The sequence below is a fragment of the Caloenas nicobarica genome, chromosome 19 (genome assembly GCF_036013445.1).
Source record: "Caloenas nicobarica isolate bCalNic1 chromosome 19, bCalNic1.hap1, whole genome shotgun sequence".
NCBI classification, from domain to species: domain Eukaryota; kingdom Metazoa; phylum Chordata; class Aves; order Columbiformes; family Columbidae; genus Caloenas; species Caloenas nicobarica.
Genome location: NC_088263.1, coordinates 525,531 through 550,667, shown reverse-complemented (window position 1 = coordinate 550,667; position 25,137 = coordinate 525,531). Strand labels below are relative to the sequence as shown.

The window sequence follows — 25,137 nt, the reverse complement described above, 5'->3', positions numbered from 1 at the left end:
GGATGCTGTGGGTTCAGCACAGCCCGGCTGGGCAGGGCGGGGCGGGCCGGCGCGGGGGAGCCTGTGCCCTCCCCGGGGCCGCCGGGGCCGCCCTCCCCGCCCCGCTCCGGGCGGGCCCGCCGGGCTGCCCACGGCAACGCGCCGCCCGGCGACACGGGGCCTCGCGTCCCGCCGGCCGGGCCCCGAGCAGCGCCCGTGGGGCTGCCATGGCGGTCGGCGCCGGGCGAGTGTCCAGTCGGCCGGCGGCTGAGGGCAGAGCGGCGGCGAGAGCGGGCGGCTGCGGCCGCTGCCCCGGGCAGGGCCTGTGCCGGGGGCCGGAGCCCCGCGAGGTAACGCTGCTCCGGGGGCTGGGCCGGGGCCTGAGCCCGGCGGGACGGGCGGGCGGAGGAGCCTCGGCTCTGCCGCTCCAGTGCGATCCTCTGTTGCTGTTGCCACCATCGCGTTCCTTTTTTTTTTTCTTTACGGTGAGGGCAGTCATTCCTTTTATGCCACAAAACCCCAGGTTTGTGGCAAGGCTGTAAATTTTATTATTATTTTTAATGTCCCAGAAGGTGTACTATCACAGAATCATGGACTGGTTGGCGTTGGAAGGGACCTCTGGAGATCATCCTGTCCAGCCCAGCTGCTGACCCAGGGTCACTGCTTCCACTGGAGCGAGGCAGTGAGATTTTGATTTAAGTGGGGCTTTTTTGAATTATCGAACTTTGGTTATGTAAAATATCTTCCAAATGTCTGGTTTTGCTTAGAAATAGTGAGCACCTTGAAGTGTTTGTGACTGAAGTCCAGGACAATTGGTCAAATTTCAGTCCAGAACAGTCAGGGCAGCGGGTCGGAAGCTGAGGGTTTGTTCACTGAGGAGAGGGGGTTATGGACGAGTTCTGGCTCACATCTGCCGCTTTCGTGCAGTCCAGCACTGTGTTTAGGATACGAAATGTTGTCAGTGCTTTCTACTGAAAGGTAACAGTGCCGGCTTTGGAGTAGCAATATATTTATCTTTTAAGCAAGGAGTGTGTAGAAGTTTAATATCCAGTCAGTTCACTTGCACCTGACAGTTGAGGACTGCGTGGTTCTGCTGATTTCCCTTTTGTTCTGAATGCAGAATGCTAAATGTCTGTTGGCATACAGGCCTTTATGAAAGCTGTTGGGCTGTGTAGATTTTGGTTTAGGCTGCATCATTTGGCAATGTGTCCAGGCATATGAATGCTGAGATCCATGTGCTGACATACTGTGAACTACTGATTGCTACATGATGGAAGAGCTGCTAGAGAAATGGGAAAAATGCTGTCTGAGTTTTGAAGCCCATGACTAAAATGGACTAAAATGGCCAGTCTCACTGTCTTAACTGTTAACAGATTCACCTTCTCCATGTGTCACTTTCCCGCACCTTATTAGTCCTGTTGTGTTGCAGTGAGGAGGCTGTTTCACTTTTTTCTTTCCAGTCAGTGATATAATTCTTCTTGTCTTGTCCTCTTTTGTGGATTACAGAGATATGTGGGACAGTTCTTTATGGGCCACCGCCACGGGAAGGGAAGTTGCTACTGGCCAGATGGTTCCAAATTCACAGGAGGTCTTTATCTTGGACATGTAGAAGGCTATGGGACCCTGGAATGGAACGATGGCAGAAAATTTCAGGTAACCGGAAAAATGCTGTGCTAATACTGTGATTTCCTTGCCTTTCAAAGTCAGCATAGGTACAGGAGAATGTGAGTGTGGGGTTTTTTCCAGCAGCTTCCTTAGTGTTTCGGTTCTTTGGAGTAAAATTCTCGTACTTTGATCTCCAATGAGTTAGGGCACTATTTGCAATGGCTTCGCTTCTGCTGTACTCAACTTTTGCATGGGGAAATATAGAAGGAGATTATCATAGCACTATAGAATCATTTAGGTTAGAAAAAACCCCTAAGATCATCAAGTCCAACCGTAAACTCGACACTGCCAACACTAAACCATGCCCCCAAGCACCACATCTACACATCTTTTAAACCCCTCCAGGGATGGCGACTCCACCACCTCCCCAGGCAGCCTGTTCCAATGCCCGACAGCCCTTTCTGTGAAGAAATTTTTCCTACTATCCAATTTGAACCTCCCCTCGTGCAACTTCCGCTGTTTCCTGTTGTTGTGTTGCTTGTCACTAGAGAAAAGAGACTGACACCCACCTCGTTACAACCTCCTTCAAGGTCGATGTAAAGAGTGATAACATCTCCCCTCAGATATTAAACAGAAGTGGCCCCAATACTGAATCCTGGGGACACCACTCGTGACCGGCTGCCAGCTGGATTTGACTCCATTCACTACAACCCTTTGGGGCTGGCCGTCGAGCCGGGTTTTTACCCAGCGAACGGTACGTGCGTCCAAGCCATGAGCAGCAAGGTTCTCCAGGAAATGGTGTCAAAGACTTTACTAAAATCTGGGTAGACAACATCCACAGGCTTTCCTTCATCCACTAGGGAAGTCATCTTATCATGGAAGGAGATCGTGTTAGTCAAGCAGGACCTGCCTTTCACAAACCCGTGGTTGTCCTGTGTGTGCCACAGGATGGCACTCAGGATGATCTGTTCCACGACCTTCCCCAGCACCGAGCTCAGACTGACAGGCCGGGAATTCCCTGGATCCTCCTTCCAGCTCTGTGATGTGATAGCATCTGTCCAGAACTAAAAATCTGATGTCTGGAAAAGTTTCTCCTAGTATTGGATGTATAAGATTTCAGTATTTATTCTTCTTCTTTGGTGAAGAGCTTATTAGTTAGACAGTACTCTCAAGAGTCATGTTAGGATGCCAGCAATATTAAACTGGAAGAATATTCAATTTATTAAAGAAACTGTGGAGACAGACAGAAATCTGAAATGTCAGTGTAGCTAGTTGTCTGATTTATGTCATATTGAGACCTGATGTTGCTAGTAGAAGCCAGAAATGTTGTTTTCTAGGAGCTTGCAGTCCTTTGTTTTCTTAGAAGTTATATTTGAAAAGTCCCAAGGATAGGGGCACACTGCCCACCTATTCCTACTGATCTCTGGGTACCTCTGCAATTCATAGAATAAACAAAAACAGATAGAGAAACAACATAACAGTCTTTGCATTGAGGAGGTGATCTACAAGAACATAGCATTCTTGCTGAATGCTGATAACATGGCACTAATTATGGATTTAGGAGAGCTTTAATTTCAGTATATGATGTGTAATCTAAAGCTAGGGGAAAAATAGAGAAGCTTCAGATCATAATCATACTCAGAATTCTATTCTTGCCAGTGGTTGCGCTTTTCTTCTTCTCCTTCTCCTTCTCCTTCTCTTTCTCCTTCTCCTTCTCCTTCTCCTTCTCCTTTGTAGCTAAACAGCTCAATGTGAAGTTGCTCATTTTTGCTTCAAATAGCTGGTTTGAGGTTGTGGTAGCTCAGTGTGGACCTGTATTGAATCATATGTGTGATCCAGATATGCATGAGCCTGCTTAGATTTGGTAATGCTCATGCCTTACCTACCGAACTAGATACCCTTATAGGAAGACCCAATCTCCTGTCCCGTAGAGCTTTATTTGATACTGAGACAATCATAACAATTAAAGAATATACAAAAGGAGGGATACACGATGTAATTGCTTACCACGTGGCAACACTGGCGCACAGTCCATCTCTGAGTAGCGATCCCTCTGGCAGCGATCACGAACACCAGACTGCAGCTCGTGCTTGTATGCGCTTTTGCTGAACCTGACCCTGTCCCAGAACAACAGGGATCGGACAGCAGCTTGAGGCCGAACATGGTTGTGCTGCACTGCCCATCCTAGAGAACAAAAACTGCTCCAGCCCAGAACAACTGCCCAAGCAATGAGTTCCTCCCCTGCGAGCTCCCCCACTCTGCACTGAGCAGGATGTCATATGGTGTTGAATATCCCTTTGGCTACTTTGGGTCCAGTGTCCCGGCTGTGCCCCCTCCCAGCTTCCTGTGAAAATTAACTCTATCCCATCTGACCCAGCACGAATCTAAAACTGGTCAGATAATAAAATTAAAATAAAATCTTCCTCGCACCCTGAAACCATCAGGAAGTTTCATCTAAACATTACATCTCTCTGTAGTTAAGTTTAGGGCCTTCCACTGTTCTTGTGCTAGAAGGTTTGTGTTTGCTATTAAATGGACCAAAGTGAATGTGAAGGGTTTGCTGTTCAGTTTGGCTTCAGCAGTTGTCGCTCTCAGTGGGAATTGGACCAGTAAGGCCAGAACCAGCCAGATTCGTTTAAATAGAAACCAGACTTTAATTGTACAAATTGTTTGATCTCTGATTGATACTAATGAGTGTACTTGTTTCTTAAGGGGCTGTACAAATCCGATGAGCGATTTGGACCGGGGATTGAGAGCTATCCCGATGGCAGTCAGGACGTTGGCTTGTGGCTCAGGGATCATTTAATTAAACTATGTACTGAAGTACCTGGTTATTTTTCTCTCTTGGATTATCCAGCACACTACAGATACATTGATGACAATTCTCAGAAGCAGCATATTTCGGTTGAGGAAGACCTGTTTCTCCGTAGCTATAAACATCTCCCTTTTGATGATAAGGATATTTTTCCTGAAGGAGTCTTTGCATATTCTCGTAACACAGATCATCTCACTTTGAGTCGCTCCTTCCTGGAAGAGTGTGATGCTGGGTATTTTCAGAACATCCCAAAGCTGCCTGAGGAAGACCCTTGGCCTGTTGCAAATGTGACCCCTCTACTGGTTAGAATGCAGGTGCATGTTTATAAGCACAGGTAACTATTGATGATTTTTTTATTATGTATGGATTTTTAGAAATTATTATCCATGGATGTTCATTATTTTTAAATTTATGTTGCAGGATAAAAGCTGCACTCCAGATTGTTTTTTATGGCTTTGAGATTACAAGTTGCCAATAAGGATTTTTTTAAAAAGTAAAAAGCAACATATTAATCTCTCAGTTCACAAATGTTATGCCTTTAAGTTAAACATCAGTTTTATCCTGGTTATACGTATAAAAATAGTCTCATTACTCATTAGCATGTCAGAGTTTTTGGAAGTGCAGTTTTGAAAGGAGTTAGGAGGCAAGGGCTGGAGAGACCTCTTCTGACCTTCCGTGTTCTGAGAGTGTAGTGTCTTGCATAGAGGTAGAAATATGGAGAAGCATAGTGCCAGATTGTTGAAAGCACTGAAAATCTGGCCAATGATACCTTTTTTTGGTTGTCTTGACTCTTGTTCTCGTTCAAGGCCATGCAAAACAGACTGCAGCAAGTCTACAGCTAGTAGAAATGCCAACTGCATGGCAGTTTTTATGTAGCTTAGTCCTTGCATGTGGAGCTACTCTTTGGGCCCACAGAGTATTTCCTTGTGTGCTTTTTTGATAGGAACACAAGCTATGTACGCGTATTTTATAGTAATATTTAAAGCAGATGATGTAAACTAAATCATAAACAGATGTCATGAGTGTGCATGATAAATTGGTTCGTAGAAACACGTGGTAGTTAAATTTTGTCATTTTAGTAGGTGTTTGATGGTCGGGCAATGTGTTAATTCCTCTGTAGCCAACATCTCTATGCTGCTGCCAGCACCCCGTACACTGGTTTGCCTTTCTGTCATTGATTTAAGCAAGCTTGCACTATCTGAAATAGTTCTTAAAATTATAGCTGGCTTTATTTTCCCATCTTGCTCACCAACATATTTTATTCTTGATCTGTTTTTTCTTTAACTGCTGTAGTGGTCTGAGAGTACCTAGCTGCTTAAATGTGCCATATTTTTTTCTCCTTTTCTAGGTGCTGTCAAGTGGGCTTCACTTCAGATGTCAACCTCATTCTCAGTGGAGTCCGCGGTACTTATGGGCCTCCAGGCCCCAAGGAACTTGCCTCAGAGCAACTAATAAAGAAGGCGGCAAGAGGAGACTATGAGGGGGTCTATGTGATTCTGAGGAGTGGGCTCGTTCACCCAGACATCGCTGACAAACATGGATACACAGCACTTGCTGCTGCTGCTGTAAGACTCTTGACTCTTTACCACACAATGAGAAAATTCCTGGTATAGTAGGCTGGCTTAAATTTTTCTCTTATTTCATTATATAGTATGAAAGGAATGTTCAGTAAACAGGGAAAACAGAAAAGCGATGTGGCATGAGTAGTATCTGTAATGACGGGTATCCTGCCAAACCCCGAGGTAAATAAATAACCTAAAAGAAATTGTTCAGTAAATATTAGAGATTATCTCAAGTGCCAGGTTTAATTTCAGGTTATGATTATGCAGTGGACTAGGTCTGTGTTCTTGGATGTGACTGTGCCTTTACTATTTTTTCTTCTAGTTGAAATCAGAGTCAGACAGAATTGTTTTGTTTTTGGTGGAAAGTGGCAGTGGCCAGAAACTCTGCATGCACAGATTCCATTTCTGTAGAAGGGGATGACATTCTGCCCCCCCTTCCCTTTTTCTTCACACCCTTTTCAGCTGCCTCAGTCCTTGGCATTCATTCTAACTGGCCAGCAAAACCTAGATGATAGTTTAGAACACTGTATTTCTCCTGTAGCCATCTCAGTCACTTTGGTCTCTTTTTGTGCGTGAATCTGCACTGAATTCCTGTGAAATCCAGTAGTTAAAAAACAGCTGAAAAATGCATGTTTTGAACCCTGCAAGACATGGTTCAGTATTGTGTTTCTATTTTGTGGGGAATATAAATTGGAATTAGCTGAACAGTGTAGAGCATCACCACTTTAAAACTGTGTTGTCAACTCTTTCTATGTCAAAAGCTGGAAATGTCTGCATATATGTGCAGTATGTGTTTCCCCTCTACAGGTTCACTCCCACAATGACGTTGTCAATCTTCTTCTTGATAGTGGAGCTGATGTGAATAAGTGCAGTGATGAAGGATTATCTGCCCTCTCCATGTGCTTTATTCTTTTTTATCCAGAAGAGTCTTTTAAGGGTAATATTGCTGAGAGGAGCTTGCACGGTTACAAGGTTCGTTTACTTATAATCTAAAATGACAGAATCATAATGTATTATTTCCTGTAAACTTGCTTTTTAAGTTTACTGTGTATACTCCCTAGGAAAAAGTCAGAACTTTTGTGTATTTTGCACACTGAGGATGCAGAATAATCTCTCCTCTCACTGCTGACTCCCAATTCAAAGGACCAGGCTCTGAACTTCCTGTGTAGGAGCAAGATAAACATTTCATAGGAGTACAAACCTGGGAATGGGAAAGAAAATTAAAGCAGGAGTATCAGAAATCATCAACCGGCATGTGAAAACAGATAAAAAAGGGGTCTGAGCAGGAACTGTGTGGCCTTTGAAATGTTTCAGTGGAGCCTAGAAATGGAAGGGAACTGCTGAGACTGTCACATGAGGCTGGACAGATAGTGGCCCATGCCTTGAAGAAACCTGTTGGAAATCAAGTACCAAATAATCCTTGGTTGCTCTGGAGTTGCTGTTCGAGTTCCAAGAGCATGTTCAGTTGGTCGCTCATTGCTGAAGTTGCGAGACTTTTATGTGAAAGGGAGATGGAGAGTGAGAGACAGCAGCTGCTCCAAAATGCACAGAAAATCAATGTGGAGCTATTACCTCTCATGTTGTAGGTAACATGAGGTAACTAGGAATAGAGAGGGGATCTTTCTGCGTTGGTTTGTGTCCGTCACAGTCTCTGAAATTCCACAAGGTAAACGTACGTTGCTTTCACTTTGAATATGCATCTGGATTTGGAAACATCAGCATTGTAATCCTAGTTCCAGATTCTTGTGCAAGCTAATGCAGGTTGAAAATCAGTGTCTTGTTCTATTTCAGCATTTTTTTTCTTTTAAGCTGTGTGAAGTATACTGGAAGAATCTTTTAACCGTTCTAAACATGTTTTAGACACCATGGAAACGGAAGAAGAAAAATATTCCATTCTTTTCAGAGGCTTTTTTTTTAAAAAAACAAACAACAAACCAACCTTAGTTACAAATTACTTCTAAATTATTTCCCTACCAGTTGTTAACAAAATTCCATTATCATTATGTGCTGTACTGTTTTACCGTTCTGCTGTATTAATATGCTGAGTTGTGCTTCGGAAAAAGATTTTTAAAAAATTTTTGTAACCTCTTCCTTTTTTTTAAATCTTTAAGTGGAATGAACAATCAGAATCCTCCGAAACAGTTGATGTGGCTGAAGGTGCAATCTCAGAGTAAGTCTCACACACTAGGAATGGGAGACCAACTCTCAGAAACCTTTTTGTATAAAGAAAGTAACAGTATTTCACAGAAATGTGCATCCATTGCAGGGAAAGATTTATCTATTTGTTTAACTGGGCAAATCTTGTTTTCCTGTCAGTAGAAGCCGCTCATTGTTTATACACTCGAATGTCACTCATGGCAGCAGTGGCAGAGATTGCAGTTGAAAAATGTGTTTCAAGCAAAGGACACGATGCTTGAACAAGACAAGATTTCTTGTTAGCGGAGTGTGAAAAGCTGCTCAGTGTGCAATGGACGCTTGCAGTGTAGTGTAGACATGAGGAAGGAGAACACATTAGCTTTATTTCTTGAAGTCTTGACTACATATGAACTTGCGTGTTGTTTTCTGCAGCTGTCTATTCAGTGTCAGCTGAAATGTAGTCCAGCTGTTTTGCCTTTGTGGATCTTTGGAAAGGAAGTTTTGCTTTTTGCTTTTTGCTTTGCTTTGCTTACAGAGCAGTCACCAAAGATGGCGAAATTTCTGTGTTGGGTTTTATGGTAGTGCAGGTCATTTTGATATCTTAAAACTCCTAAACTGAAAATTCCTGGTTGGCCTTCTCGCCTTCAACCATTACATTTCACCTTCGTGACACGTCCTCCTCATGAGTGACTGGTGGAGACGCAGAGAACCTTGCCTGTCTTTGTCTGTTTCCACGCAAGAGCTTTTCATGACCACAGGGACTGCTGATACACTGCTGGGATACACCAGCTATTCTGTCCCCTCCCAGGTCATCATGTTGTTGCGTGGGTGCTGTAGGGCAGTTGTGATGTGTCCCTGAAGGCTGCTGTGTCTTCCCTCTGCTAAGTTACAGTTTTCATGTCTATAACCTGAGAGTCATTTCGGTCCACAAGCTCTTAGAGTTTTCTTGGAAGGTGCTAATAAGTTATTCTGGTATTTTCCATGTCAATTCTAGAAGACAGAAGAGATGGGAAACAATCCAACTGCTGCTTCATCGAGGTGCAGATCCCAACGCATCCTGGGTCCCACCACACCTTCTGTTCTTTGCTGTTAAAGCTGCAGATGCAGAAGCAGTGAAACTCCTCTTGGAAAGGGGAGCCAGGAGTGACGTACGGCTTCCATCCAAGGTTTTACTGGATTCATAACGTGTGATTCTAGATGTGTACTGCAGCTTCAGTGCCCTGTTGTAAAATATACTGCTTGTCAGAATCAGCTTTAGAATGGCCAGAAAGCTGTTTAAAGCAATTATCCTGTTCAAACATATTTTTTTTAATAGAAAGAAGTCAAAGCTCCTTACTCTCCAAGTATTTATTTCTCATTATGTTTCATAGTTGCCAGGCTTGTGAGTGGCTGGGGAATACTTGTGAAGCTGCTCCTCAAATTGGTAATAGCTGTTGTGATATTTAGTAGGCTTAGTGTCTGGGACGTTTAGTGTTCTGCAGTCCTATAGGCTCTGTATTTATGGTGACTGTTTGTGAGACATGGCATGTGGGAAGACTGAACTTGGACTATTCTTTGAAAAAATGTGTCACACTGTTTAAGTGCTGCTTGTGATAAACAGGAGTCTTAATGCAGTGTTTGTGTTTCCAGTTAGGGGGGTTAACTCCTCTCCACATAGCTGTCTCAATTCCTGGGCAGGAGGGGATCCAGATAACACAGCACCTCCTGCATTCTGCCCCGGATCTTAATGCGAGGGCAGAAGATGGAAATGAGATATATGGCCCAGACAAGGTATGTTGGTTTTTGAGCTCATCTTCCTTCAGCCTTTGAAATTCAGATTGCACAGGACCTAAGCAGGGAGTTGAGATTCCTGCCTGCTTGATTTCACAGTGAAATCTTTGTATTCCACCAAAAGAACTTAAAAAAAAAAAAAAAGTCAATTGAGGTCTATAGTATTGGCTTGTGGTAAACATACGTTCTGGTGCCCCAGAACATTTTGCTATAATGCTTTTTATATGGCAGAGTTTAGAAGTCTCTTGTGTGTAGTCCGGTACAAATGCCTGAAGATATGACTTCAGGAACAGTGTGTCTGTGATGGGACTTGCTTGTTTCATCTCTGTGGAGCTGGCCTAATACTACTTCTTTTTTTTTTTTTTTTCTCCTTATTTCTCTTTTCTTTGAACCCAGGCTTTCTCTGCCAGATTGCTGCAGCACTTGCTGTGCCTCCAGGTTGCAGAAGGACGAGCTATAGACCTTTTTGTTCGTGTAGCACCTTTGAGTTAGAGTTACCATTTTTAATGATAATTCTCTACTGATGATGGAGCTATACCAGCAATACCTACTTTTTCTGGCATTTATTACCTGAGAAATTAAGTTGCATTAGCAAGATCATGTAGTCACAGAACAGCTGAAAGATTGGAAGGGACATCTGAAGGTTGCGTAGTACAATGGGCCTGCCCAAAGCAGGATCAATTCTAGCAGGTCACTCAGGATCTAGTCCAATTGAGTGGTGAGTAACTCCAAGGGTAGAGACTCCACAACTTCTCTGGACAATGTGTTCCAGTGGCAACACTTCTCCTAATGCAGCCCATGCTGACCTTCTTTGCTGTGAAGGTGCACAGGTGCTTTATGTTCAACTTGTCCACCAGGACCTCTTCTGGAAGGTTTTTTCCCTCTGGTCAGCCACCAACAGGTGCTGGTGCCTGGAGCTATTCCTCCCTAGGTGCAGTGGAGGAATACAACAATTTCCTTTTGTTGAATTTAATAAGAGTCCTCCGCCTAGTTCTTCAGCCTGCCCAGGTCCCTCTGAAAAGCAGCACAACCGTGTTGTGCACTACACCACTCTTACCAGTTTTGAATCGTCTGTGTACTTGCTGAGGGTGCACTCTGTCCTAGCACTGAGGTCAGTAAATACCATGTTAAATAGTATTGGCGCCTGTATCTGCCCCAGGGGTACAGCACAGCTGGATTGCGTGCTGCTGATCACAACCCATGATCCACCTCACTGCCCAGTTGTCTAGTCCATACTGCTTCAGCTTGTCTATGAGGATGTTTTGGGAGACAGTGTTGAAAGCCTTGCTAAAGTCAATGTAAAAAACCAGTCACTGCTTTTCCATATTTTAGAAGGCTATCATGCTTGTCAGGCAGGGAATCATAGAATCATTTTGGTTCGAAGACACCTTTAAGGTCATCAAGTCCAACCATAACCTAACTCTGGCACTAAACCATGTTCCTAAGGGCCTCATCTGTACGTCTTTTAGACACGTCCAGGGCTGGTGACTCCACCACGGCCCTGGGCAGCCTGTTCCAATGCTTCACGACCCTTTCTGTGAGGAAATTTTTCCTCATATATGATACAATCTGAACCTTCCCTAGTACAGCTTGAGGCCATTTCCTCTTATCCTACCACTTGCTACTTGGGAGAAGAGACCAACACCCCCCCTGGCTCCAAGCTCCTTTCAGGCAGTTCAGAGATCAGAAGGTCTCCCCTCAGCTCCTGTTCTCCAGGCTGACCCCTCCAGGTCCCTCAGCCGTTCCCATCAGACTTGTGCTCCAGCCCCTCACCAGCCTCATCACCCTTCTCTGAACTCTCTCCAGCACCATCTCCTCAATGTCTTTTCTATAGCGAGGGGCCCAAAACTGAACACAGTATTCAACGCGGGGCCTCACCAGTGGCAAGTAAAATGGGACGATCACTTTCCTAGTCCTGCTGGCCACACTATTGCTGATACAAGCCAGGATGCTGGTGGCCTCTTGGCCACCTGGGCACACGCTGGCTCATGTTCAGGGCCCAGGTCCTTTTCTGCCGGGCACTTTCCAGCCGCTCTTCCCTGAGCCTGCAGCGTTCATGGGGTTGTTGTGACCCAAGTGCAGGACGTGGCACTTGCCCTTGTTGAACCTCAGACAATTGGCCTCAGCCCATCGATCCAGCTGGTCTAGATCCCTCTGTATGGCCTTCCCACCCTCCAGCAGATCAACACTCCCACCCAACTTGGTGTCATCTGCAAACATACTGAGGATGCACTCGATCCCCTCATCCAGATCATTGACAAAGAGACTAAACAGACCGGGCCCCAGTACTGAGCCCTGGGGAACAAAACTTGCGACTGGCCCCCAACTGGAGTGAACTCCTTTCACCACAACTCTTTGCGCCCAGCCATCCCTGCATGATTTCTCCTTTGCAAATACTTGCTGACTGCTTCCAGTCACCTTCTTATCTGTAGTGTGGTTGGAGATTATGGCTTCTTAGAGATTTTTCCTTCAGTTTCCTGTAGGCTGAAGTGAGGTTGACCAGCTTGTAGTTCCCTGGTTCTTCCTTCCATTTTGCCAGAAATGCAAAGAAATTCTTCAGATACTTCTCCTGCTTGCCGTGACCATTCAGAGGTAACCAGAGTGGCCTGCAATGGCATTGGCACCTCCTTGGCATCCCAGCAGGTCCCAGTCACTTAAAAAAGGAGTTTGCTTATGTGACTAGACTGATAAAATTTGTTATGACAAGGAGTGAAGTGAATATCTGCATGACAGGGATTGAGATGGCTTTGTCAGTTTGTGTTATAGTACTTTGTCCTTAAGTAGTAAACAGGATAACTTAATAGCTATTTATCAACACTATGTAGTTACAGAATGCCCAGTCACAGTGTAGGCAAGATTTACTTTCTCAAATATCACTTTTGATTTATGTATTGATCTGGTGGCCCTATATTCATAGACCTTAAGTGAATGATGTGAATGAGCTTGACTCAAGGCAGCCCCTTTGTGCCTGAAAGCTGCTGCTTCTCTCCTACTCCCTACACTGTGTTATTTGGCCCAGTAAAAGTTATGAACATCTGTCTCTCAAATTTGTCTTGCCTAGACTTCTCCAGTGGTGTTATTAAACTGTGCAGTGCGAAAGCAGTCTAGCAGATAAGACCTGAATGTAGAGAAGAAAGTAGAAAAAGGGTGGCTGGTTTTTTTTGTGGGGCTGAACAAGTCTCGTTCATGATTGACCAGGCAAGTTTATTTTCTGTTAACTTGTCCTTAAGCCATGTTGTAAATGTGCACATCATTTCACTTCGATTCCTCAGCCCCAAGCCAGAGAAGCCAACTTGACAGGTGGTGTCACTTTGCAACTGAAAAATGAAGCAGGACCACCACGAGAGTACTTTTCCTCCTATAGCGGTCCTGTCCCTGAAGAAGGTGGAAGGAGCGCATTGCACATTGCATGTGAAAGAGAGGATAACAGTGAGGTAAGATCACAGCACCTGAGGCTCTGCTTATAGCGAGGAGTTCTAAGCTAATCTCAAATGACGTAACTGGGCAGTGAAGACATTTCGTCACTGTCTATGGAGCTGATTGAATACCAGAAATATAATTATTTTCTACTGAATTATTAGCATTGTACTGATTAATGAGCTATTAGAACTTGAGGAAGAATGATTTCTTAAATCTTTGGAGTTCTGCTTGACAAGAGAAACTCCTTTAGTCAAGTTTCCATTGGTTAATTGGCCCTTAACTTAGTCATCCACAAGGCCAATTTGAAGTTGTACAGTCTCAGTTTTAGCATTTGATTTTGTACTATAGTAAGATTCTTCTAGATTCGGGATGAATACAGTTGGAGAAAGGTATTTGAGAGAGGAGACCTACCCGTTCCCTCTGGTGGCAGGATTAGTGAGATCTGATAACCAGGTTGCGAAGAGGTTTCATGTATAACAGCACTGTGCTTGGCATTCTCAGTCATGAGAAAGTGAGTGTATATTTTTACTCTACCGTCATAGTTTAGGTGAAAGGTTTGAATGTGGTTTATGCTGTTCATTTTATTGATTAAACTATTATAATTACATTTAATATTAAAAAGTTAACTTTATTATTATCTAATTCTACCTTTTTCCATCACACTTCCCTACAAAGCATGCCAGAGATGTTATCCGCCTCCTTTTAATGCATCAGGCAAATCCAAACACCTTGTGGAGTGGCCATTCACCACTTTCCTTAGCAATTGCCAGTGGGAATGACTTGGTGAGCATCTTTAAGTACTTTCATTTTTTCAGGTGTACTTCTGTGTTCTGGTCTGCTTCTCTGATGACAGCCAAACTGCATAATGAGTAGTGCTTGCAATCTTACATTTTCAGTGAAAATAATAAAGTTCTTTTCTTTCAAACCTATGGATGTTTCATGAGCTGGACTAGAGGAATCCTGAAGGACTATAGCATGAGGTAACCAGAAATATGTGGGTAGAACTCAGGAGGGACTGGCACTTGGAAAACTGTGTTCGTTTTATGAATCACAAGAATATTCTTACAGGCTGCCTCCCTGCCCAGAGCAAACCAGCCAAACACTAAACCACTTGCTTCTGGGCATAAGACAAAAGTGTAGCCGTTGATGGCAGAAGTATGTTACTCTATGAAAAGCTTAATGATCAGTCTTAGGAAGGATTTGGTTGTAATGAGGTTCAGTGCTCCACAGACGAAGCTTACAGTTCATGCAGTAGAATTTGGTGTGCAAAGTTGGCGTCTGTCTTCCCAAGCAGGGAAAGGATGCCCTCCTGCCCACACTGGGCCCATAAGGGCAGGTCCACAGCAGCCAGCGTGGGGTAAGAGCAGATACGCAGCCAAAGCGGTTGATAAAGCACATGTGTGCTCTGCACAGAGCTCGGTGTGTCCCGGCTCCTGACTCACCTTTGTGGAAAGCAAAGCAGGAGAATGGAGGGGTGAGAGTGGCCCCTGGCTCCCACGGAGCTCAGCTCTTGTGCAGCCAGCGCTCAAGGCCACGGCAAAAACACTTGTAAGGGGGCAAGCAGGACTGGCTGTAGTTCAGCTGAAAGGGCCAGGGTTGGAGTGTGATTTCTGCTTCCCTGCTTACTTTTCTCTAGCGCAAAACCACACAAATAATCCAGAGAAGCATTCTCCTGGAAACACAGCCATGAGCAAGGCTAGGGTGAAACCTTTTTCAGTATTTTTGATGAAATCAACATTCTACCTTTTGGTCTACCACTACAAAATTTATACTTTACATAGGATAAATAGTAGAGCATAACAGAAAATATGTATGATGTGTTGTCATTATTTTAATTATATTTCTTTCACTGGAAGGGTATCAAATACCTATAAAAATAAAACCGGATGCAATATAATATGGAGCTAGAGTGTGGACTATGGAAGGGGTTATAATACCCCTATTTGTCAAAAAATAAGACAGGGTCTTATATTAATTTTTGCTCCAAAAGATGCATTAGGGCTTATTTTCAGGAGATGTCTTATTTTTCCATGAACAACAATCTACATTTATTCTCGAACAAAAAATCAATATTTATTCAAATATAGTCATGTCATCACATTCTGGAACTCTCCAAAGCCTGAATTCCATCATTAATTTCTTGCGATTCTATTTCCTTTAGAAACATTGGCCCAAATTTCCCATGTCTATCAATAGCGCTTTCCTTAAATGAGCACCTCTTGTCCATGTTGCCTGCTCGTAGTGTCTTGGCAACTCAACGTCCGTAATTTTATCCCATGATCTTCACCCAGGTCACCACCTCTGGCAGTCCGGGCTTCACAAAGCTTCCACGCTGATTTCCCTCCATTCTATTTTCAATGTAGTCATTAATTTCCATGCACAAATGGTCCTTGAAGAGCTTGTTTATTGCAATATCAAGAGTCTGGAGATGGGCAGTCATTCCCACGGGAATCATTATTTGGTCATTTTTCTCTCTTGAAGTAAGTTCTTCGTGTCCTTGGCGCGGTGTGTGCTGGCTGGATCCCAGGCTAGCAGAGCTCTTTGGCCACCTTGCAAAACAAGCAGCAGCATTAAATCAACCTGGTTCCTTATAACTGCTTCTGTGCACCTTTTTCAGTTTCAAGAATATAACTGCCTGAAACACTTTCAATCTTGCCCTTCTTGCTCTTAGTAATGATTAGAAGTGGGGCGTTATTTCCATCCAGATGAATTGCCAAAATACAAGTAGCACGTGCACTTTCATAACCAGTGGAGGGAACGTAGACTGAGGAGGCACCCGGCTGATCGGCTGTCGTGTGAGATCCTTGGCCCAAAAACTCTGCAGTTTCATCCATAGCAATCACGTTGGAAGCCTGGTATTTAGAAAAGTCAATGCCATCAACAAAGGACTTGAATGCAAGTGCACGTTTAATAAGTTCAGCATCTTCCAGCTTAGACAGTGTTGTTGATCTGCTTAGAGCCAGTTCCCATTGCTGAAGGAACCATCCAGCCAGTGTTGTGATGCTTTGAATTCTTCTGGGGATATTTCTAACTGTGGTGCCATTGCAAAGACAAATTCTTGACTAACTGCCCTTTCCTGATCTGTGTGTGTTGGCATTCGCCAACCTGTATGGTTTTGGGACTCGTGGTGTCTTTTGAGTGCGATTCTTTTAGAGGTGTCTGTTTTTCTTGGTGAAGGGTCTGTCTGTCCTGCTGCATTCTATTGCCAATTAATTTTACTTTTTTACATGTGTAGCTACCTGGACAGTATTTAAATCGACCTTTTTATGAAATGTAACTAGGGCTTATTTTTTGAGTAGGGCTTGTATTTCGAGCATCCTCACCAATCCTGTAAAATCACGCTAGGGCTTCTTTTCGGTGTAGGTCTTATTTTCGGGGAAAAAGGGTAGAGATGGCTACAACTGTGTACAACATAAAATAGATTCTGTATCAAGTGTTTGAACGTGAACCTTTTTCCTTACACTGTCTTCATAATTTTTAAGACAGTTTTGGTATTTTTCTGGGCAAAAGTGTTTCAATGTCATGATTCTGAATGAAATCAAAAGTCCCATATCCAACAACTTCTCCTGCTTCTCCCACCTTCTCAGAGGCTCATGTCTGATGAAGTAATGATCTAATAAGCTCTAAGTGATCGACCTATCTAATCATTATCTTTATGGTAAAGCATTTTTTAAAATACACTTTATGAATCAGACGAGGTGATTTTCATACTTCTTTCTCATCTCTTTGATGCTGCTCACACTAAAAGAAGTGAAAACTGCTGTCTGGTGGTCTAAGCTTTTGTGTGCTACTGAACTATGACAAACACCAGCAGATACTCCACGTGTGCTGTGCGAAAACTGTGAAGCTCTTGATTCTTGACTGATCTGGAATAGAGTCTCACTTTCACACTGTAGAACTGTCCATAGCGGCTTCTCCAGTCAGTAACTAGTCACATTTGCGTGTGCACGTTTGCAGGCGGTGGTTGAACTCCTCGAACATGGGGCTGACCCCAATCTGCCATTAAGCGGAGCGGTAAGAAGTGCCCTGTGTGCAGCTGTGAGCACAGCATACGAACAGCAGAGAACAGCAGCACAGAGGATTGCGTTGGTGAGACAACATCTGGTGTTTGTTGGGGGTTTTTTAAGCTTCAGGAAAACAGTGATTTTTGTCAGGTGCACCGAGTCCCATTTCTCTTTAATGGGTAAGCTTATTTTTTTCCCAGAACAATTAATTTGTGTCTGTTCCTAGTGCTGTTTGTTTCTGTCCCGAGGAGCAGAGGTTTTGTATGGAAATTCATGTTTGAGTAAAGAGGATGATAACCTTTTTGTCTAGAAGAGCAAAAACTACATTAAAGTCAAATGGAATGTTTGTAGTGCCCACAACCTAGTCAAATCTGACTGTTGCTTTGTTTATAAACACAATCAGCATCCGTGTGAAGAGAAGCACGCTGTGTTTGGTTGTTACTGTGAAGTGGTCAATGACAGTGCACTTTCTCATCTCTGATGAGGTCAGTGGCAGCGTTTGGCCTTGTGAAAATCTGGGTTTCTCTCCTCACCCCAGGAGCCCAGGGCTGATCTCAGGGGGGGTGAGAACGGTGCAGCTGAGGCTCTGGGGTGGAGCCGATTCCCCCACTGGGTTCTGTTCTCCCCCTTCCTCGCTAGTTGTCCCGGCTTCATTTGTTGCTGCAGGATTGGGAGATATCTAGAAACAAATAGCAACTGCATGCAAGACGGTTTTACTTACAAAACATATTTAGATATGACAGTTTGTCATCAGCTCCAAAGGGACAAAAGAAATGTGTGGTTCAGTGCGCAGAATAGTCTCACAAATGGAGATTAGGCTCTGATGCCCAGTCCTGTCTCTTTAGCTGTGGTGTGATCTCAGTTTCTTTGGGAAGGTTTTCTTTTTACTTGGATGTATAATGATTTGCTTTCTTCAGGTTGATAAACTGCTTGAAGCTGGCGCCGATATCCTTGCACCAGTTCCTCTTAGGGAAGGACAGATAAAAGCTGTGGGAACAGCTGTCGACTATGCCTATTATAAATATTATCAGGTATGACTTCAGCAAGTACCGTGCATTCACATCCATTCAAATACATGGCCTGTTGTGTCCTTATTAATTGTCTAAAACCTTCTGCAGAAGCTTTCATGGAAATTTGCTTTTTCCCTTCATTTGTTGTGAGACTTGGTTCAGCACCAGAAGAAGCATTAATCACTTAAGTCCGAACACCTCTAATAGTTTTGCCTGTGAAGACAATCCTTCCTGTCTCACATTATAGAAAGATTCCATCCATAATTGGATTGGAAAGAGTTAACCGTAATCTTAAACCCAGGCATTAAAACCAAAAGTCACATGTGTTTCTGTGAGGCTACAATCAAATCAGGTGAAGTTATTATGGCTTATATGGTATGTTGTAAGCTATGACAGGACATTATTGATCAAACTTTAAAATAATGGATTTTCTAAATATATATTTCAATAAACATATATTAAAATATTAATTATATATTATACACTATATATTGTACATAAAATAACTAAAATATATATATTTACTAAATAAATAAGTGGACTTACTAAAGTCGTCCTTAATCACTTGTTGATGCCTTATAAAAAGAATCTTACTATGAAGTATAACTAATAAATTTCTAACTTTTTTCTGGATATATTAGTTTAAAAAACTTTTTAAAGGCCTGGGATTCTGTGACACTTCTAATCAGAACTAATGTAAGATTTTTTTTTATAGCTAGCTTATTAACAAGAAAGCTTACATGATAAGCAGGTTGCTGACCTCTGGAGTATAAACAGTTGTTCTGAAAAGAACAAACGTAACAGTGCACCCTGTTCATGGAGCAGCCTGCTCAGAGCTCAGGAGGGATTTGCATCTCACACCAATCTTCTGCGTAGACATTAAATTGTGATTTCTTTGCTTGCAACCACAGCTGATCATCAAACAGGAAAATAACTTAAGCTATTTATAGCTGTAATCACAGCTCAAACTTGATCACCATACTTACCTTCCTGCCTTGCTCCGGACTCTTGTCTGTACTCTCCTTCCTGGCACTTGCTACAGGGAAGCAGTTTGGGGATTGAGGACCATAGCCATGCACAATCCGTGCCCTCTGACTGTCTGCTCGTTTCCAAGAGATTCTTTGGTGCTTCCTGAAGTGCTGGGGAGGAGCTCTGCAAAATGAGGGCAGCATCCACAGGAGACGTTCAAGGCCGGGCTGGACAGGGCTCTGAGCAACCCGATCTAGTTGAAGATGTCCCTGCTCATTGCAGGGGTTGGACAAGATGACCTTTAAAGGTCTCTTCCAACCCAGATGGTTGTATGGTTCCCCCTTGAACAAATACTTGAAAATTGTTTAGTTGTTGACCACTCAACAAACTGATAAATGGAACAACCTGAATGTCTAACCTGGACATGTCCTGTGCCCAGTATCACTGATTGAGCTCCAAGCCAGGACCCACCAGGGATGATGCTGTGCTTTTGGAACAGCTTGGCTTTAACTCTGAAACACTTGTGTGTTAGTGTTCCCGTACACTGAGGGATTATCTCATGGTATGTTGCAGGACACGAGAATTGCTCACACACCGTACCACATACTGTCAGCATCTGAGCAGGAGGTTTTTCAAACACGCCGATCGCTGCTGGAACACATTACAGTGAAGCTCCGTGAGTGTGTCATCCTGAAAGAGAAAGAGTGGGATCAAGAAAAGCTGAGAAGATCCAAGAAATGTGAGTTCAAGTTTCAGAATAGCTCAAGATTACAAGCTCACCTGCTGTGACGGGGAATTTATCGTTATCATTACAGTGTTACTGTCTGAAAAGGTAACTCCTGCATATGTGGTAGGGAGATGCAGAGGTTCTACAAACATTAACAAGAACAGAATTGTGAAGAAAATCTGAGTTCAGTGCCTGTCAGCTGCTTCCTGGTAAATCCCTGTGCAAGATCCATTACCATGTGTTAAGCAGTGATTGAGGGAGCTCGCTCCTCTTTCTTTACATCTTTGTATTTGGTGTGGGTAGCAGGACATCTAGCAGGACTGTGGCCATCTAGTGTGTTTTCATTCCTTATGGCAACTTACTCCCATTGTATAATATTAATGCTCTTCTGCTATTAGAGTAGCAACAATGAATACACAAATTAAGATGATTTGAGTTACATTCTCAGTAGTGTTCAAACGTGTGATGAAATCAGGCTTAGCGTCCAAGTGCCCGAGCACCAGACTTTGGGGCAGAAGATGTTTCACTTCGGAAGTGAACCCTGAATATAAGATCGTTACCTTTGCAGTTCAACATCACCTGTGACTCTGCGGCTTGTCAGGAGCAGGAAGTAAATTATCTGTGTGGTTTCTTTCTCTTGGCTGTGATGTAGCAACTTGTCTCCTTTTTTCTTGGCTTCTGAAGCTTGTTGGTGGAAGATGCATTTTATTATGTATCTTCAAATTTTATACGGTAGACAGAGCCAAGCAGTCTTTTAATGAAGGTGGAGAATACTGATTTTTGTTTTCCCCTCTGGCCCCTTTTGTTGGTGTAGTGGATTCAGCCGTTCACACACGTGTTTCCAAGAAGAAAGGAGGGAGCCTTTGTGTGGAAGAAGTGAGGTAGGGCAGAGATACTGCACTGATGCATTGTCTGTTCTTAGTCAAAAATACTACGCTCTGTTGGTTTTTTGGTTTTTTTCTTTTTCCTCATTGAAACTATTGTCACTGTGCCATTTTTCTCCTTTCTAATTTTCCTCTCTCATCTATCCAGCCTTACCAGCTGCAGTTTGCTTCTTTCTCTGCTCTGATCACATCACTCCTTTTCAGCTCTAGACTTTTCCATGACAGCCTGCATAATAGTCAGTCTTCCCGTGGGACGCAGTGTGTCCTTGTGCTTTAAACTGATTAATGACATCAGTAGCGTTGAGTAGCGTGCAAATGATAAGAAATAGACCCACACAAATTTCGTGGTTTACAATTCTCCAGAAATTGCAGGAACAACTTGTATAATTTGGATGTTATTCTTGGAACTGTGTGTTAACAAAAGTTTCAATAATAATGGAATACTTGCCTCAAGGATACTGAGTTCTGTCATCAGTTTCTCCTCCTGCGGGATGCGCACAGGCTTCTGAACTTGGTCTCAGTGTTCGACTGCAGAGGAACTAACACAGGTGTCAGGTACTGGGGCACTTTTGAAGACGGTAATTTTGAGGTAGCATTTTTGTTGGACTGAGATGGATCGATAATAGCACAAGATGCAGAAATAGCCAGAAGAACAGAAAGTGAACTAAAATAAAATCTGGAAGGTTGAAGTCGCACACAAAGATTTTACAAATAGATCTCAGGGATGACACACAGAGACTGATGAAACCTCAGTGAAACTTGCCAGCTATTGGGAAAGGATTTGTAAATGCTTTTAAAAAGGCTGTAAATACACAGCCCAGCCTGCACTTCACTCTGACATTGAGCTTTCCAGTCTCACCGAAAACGGCAGCCCAAGCACTCTGTGTTTGATGTTCCAACTTTGGAGTAACTGTTGCAGTGCAGTGGTCTGTGAGTGTCCCTGTTTGTCTCTGCAGCATTCCAGGGGATTCTATGAGGGCTTTTTTAGGTTTGCCAGCATGACTTTGTTATCTCTGGCCATATATAGTCTGGTCTGCCTCTCAGTTTGAAAATGGCCATCTCCAGACCCAATGTCAAGCACACAGTGAGCGTCACTGCTCGATGGCAGCATGTGGCTGTTGGTTTGGTGAAGGCTTGGGTATGTTCGTCACTAGGACACTTGGCTTTTCTGGGGCTGGTTTTGCAGCGGGTGTGCAGCCTGTTCCTCACAGACTCCTGTGCTAAACTACAGTGTCTGTTTCTTTGTTGTTTAATATTATTTCTATATTGTAACCATTTTGATTTAGTTTTCCCGTGATCTGCAAACATGCTTGAGGAAAACCCTAAACAAACAGTAATGTGCTTTCATTTTGCAACCACCTTTGCTCTAGACTACCATTCTTCAAATACTGCTATCAGTGTGGCCGTTCGGTTGGTGTTCAGCTGTTACCGTGTGCGCGTTGTCACGAAGTCTTCACCTGCAGTGAGACTTGCAGAAGGAACGCCTGGAACGAGCGGCACAGGCAGGAGTGCTCGGGATCGCTGGGTAAGTCTCATGTGGTTGCTGTGTGAGCACAGCGGTCTGTGTGTGTGCACTGACCTGGATGTGTCTTCCTTGTAACGGACCAGTAAAATGTGCTTTATGAAGGAATATGAATAAAAAGGTTGAGTTCATTCACTCGAATAGCTGTGTTTTTTGTAAACCCACCAGCTTTCGGAGAGCTGCTACTGTGTCGTTACTCTCAGTTTCAAGAGAGAAGAATCTTTAAGGTGAGTACAGGTCAAAGGAAACACTCTAAGATGAGTTACCGTGGACATCAATAGACAACATTGCAGGGTGAAGGATCACACTAGATCGCAGAAGCTAGGCAGAGTGGAGTTTTCTGTACAAACTCCTTAATCATCGCTATGTGTATATTAGAAGATAAATCAATGAGATTTCTGACTTTTATGCATTAAATTGTTGGGAAGAAACTACTGTGGTTCTTGGAAACCACACTTGTGCTGTTAAAAATGAAGCCACGTTACACACACCACACGCTACATAGCAGTAGAAGACTAGCATGGTAGAAATTATACTATTTTAATTATATCCGATGCTCACACAGATTGAATGAGAAATCTGTCACATGTGGAGATGGATACGGAACTGCTGAAAAGCAGTGGCTGCCTGGTATGGAACTTTTAAATTGGAATACATGTAAAACCTTGTGTGTTGGGGACAGTGAGGTCTGTCCCACTGGAGACATACATGCTGACCAGTATGGGCTCTGAATAGAATCACACTATTATAGAATAGAATAGAATAGAATAGAATAGAATAGAATAGAATAGAATAGAATAGAGTAGAGTAGAATGGAATGGAATGGAATGGAATAGACTAGACTAGAATAGAAAGAAAATAGAAATAAAACTACAAGGACAAATGGTGGGTAATATGGCAGCTGTACACTGAAAGTCTTAAACATGCAAAAATTACATTCATTTAGAATTCAGAATTTTACTACCTTGTCTTTAAAAATTTAATGTGTTAGGGATACAGCTGGGTTATACTAGGTTGTTAACTAGTCATTATGTAAGTCACTGCTTCTTTTTGTAGTAATCCCTCTTCTGTATGGCAAATTCCAAATTTTATTCAATTCAGATTCAGTGAATTCAATTCAGAACAAGTGTGAATGTCTTTCTGTAGACACATTTTTTTCTTAGCAATGAACAAATTTCTTTTTAAGTAGTGCCTTCTTTTCCAGTTAATTTTGAGGTAGAAAGGTGTGGGTTTTGTTGTTGTTGTTTTGGTTTTTTTTTGTTTTGGTTCCATTTGTTTTTTTTCTCTGCCATGGTTTTGCTTAATTTAAAATGACCCGAAAATCCCTGACTCAGACCAGTTGGAGCAATTCAGTCTGTTGGTCTGGGAGCCTCTGGTGCCCTCTGCCCTGTTTCCTGGTTCCTGTGCTTTTCACTGTACAGAAATGTGATTAACATTTATTTTGTACTTTATGAGCAAAACTCTCCGTGTTTTAGCCCTGAAGTAACTAATAGTATTAACTGTAGGATTAATAAATTCTCAGATAGGTTTACGAGAAGAAACAAGTATCATTTGCACTCCCATATGTGGTCATTGTTCTCTAGGAGGTTCATAGTTGAGCCACAGCTACCTGAGAGTTGTGTCTGGTAAGGTTATATTTGATAAACTGTGCCAAAATAGGAACTTTCTCAAGTCTTATGCCTGCTTCCAGTTTATTATTCCAGAGAAACCAAAGGTCAGCCAAAGAAATATGGATGGGTTTGGTTTTCCTTTTATTTTTATTTTTTTCCAGAGAAGAGTACAAGTCAAGCAGCTCCAGATGCGAGCAGGGCAGGATTGAAAAAGAATGTCACTGGCAAAAAGGGGGAAAAGGGAAGAGAAGGAAAAGATGAAAGAAGAGGTGGAAGAAAGAGTAAAGCTGGGACTGGTGGAAGACAGCGGCACAGGAAGAAGGACTGACTTGTTTCACGTTGCTCCCACTATTGTGAGGACAAGTTTTACTACCACTGGACTTTCTGTGTTGTACTCCACTTCTACTAAAGTTAAGTGATCTAATTTGATGTGTTTTGAGAAACTCAATGCAAAGCATGTCTCTAAGATATCGTATGAGCTCAAGGACGATAATGCCATCAAAAAGCAGTGTGTGTTACATATTTAAATAAATGTTTTCAATTAGAATTATAGTGAACTTCAGATTGATTTTAATTGTATAATGCTACATATATGTTTTAAAAAACAATATTGCCCATTATTAAACTTCTTTACGACTGTTCCCTCCTGTGGGAAGCACAGGGCCCATTTGGCAACTGAACTTGCTCTCTGGGGAGTTCTTTTGCTTCATGGGGGGCTCAGATCTGGGATCCTGGGGAGAGTTTGCTGAGGACTGTTCAACCCTTAGACTGTTACCCCTTGATTTAGCCCACGTGGGCACTGACAATCCTGCCAGGAAAGTCTCCAAGCATATAAAATGTGACTACGGGGCTCTGGGGGAGAGAGTTAAGGTCAAGAGGGCCCAGATGGTTTTCTCCTTGGTCCAAGTGGAAAGGCTTAAGGAGGAGTGGATGGGTCTTGAAGTTCAGCACCTTGTTGTGCAGCTGTGTCACTGACAGTGGTTTGAATTTAAAACCACAGGACCCCACAGGGGGTCAAGGACTGGTAGGGAGTGGTGGAATCCATCTGACAAAGTCACAGGCTGGCCAGCTTGAGGAGACTAAGAATAATAGGAGGGAAATGATGACCCACATTCACGTGAGAA

General features: G+C 43.1%; 1 protein-coding gene across 1 annotated transcript; it reads left to right on the top strand.

Moving 5' to 3' along the window:
• The first annotated feature begins 206 nt into the window (after positions 1-206).
• LOC135996683 (ankyrin repeat and MYND domain-containing protein 1-like) lies at positions 207-24,516 on the top strand. Its single transcript, XM_065648852.1, has 16 exons — positions 207-329; positions 1,486-1,632; positions 4,297-4,733; positions 5,748-5,964; positions 6,769-6,933; positions 8,073-8,131; positions 9,092-9,263; positions 9,727-9,867; positions 13,140-13,301; positions 13,963-14,070; positions 17,245-17,376; positions 18,209-18,322; positions 19,844-20,009; positions 20,812-20,878; positions 22,252-22,406; positions 24,175-24,516. Exons 1-16 carry the CDS (start codon positions 207-209, stop codon positions 24,339-24,341), a joined length of 2,532 nt encoding a protein of 843 aa, XP_065504924.1. The 3' UTR covers positions 24,342-24,516.
• The last annotated feature ends 621 nt before the right edge of the window (positions 24,517-25,137 follow it).

Bases quoted from the DNA above. Each gene is read 5' to 3' on its own strand.
- LOC135996683 (XM_065648852.1), top strand. From the start codon at position 207: ATGGCGGTCGGCGCCGGGCGAGTGTCCAGTCGGCCGGCGGCTGAGGGC. The intron at 8,132-9,091 runs GTAAGTCTCACA...TGTCAATTCTAG, and splicing joins GCTGAAGGTGCAATCTCAGA to AAGACAGAAGAGATGGGAAA. The intron at 13,302-13,962 runs GTAAGATCACAG...TTCCCTACAAAG, and splicing joins AAAGAGAGGATAACAGTGAG to CATGCCAGAGATGTTATCCG.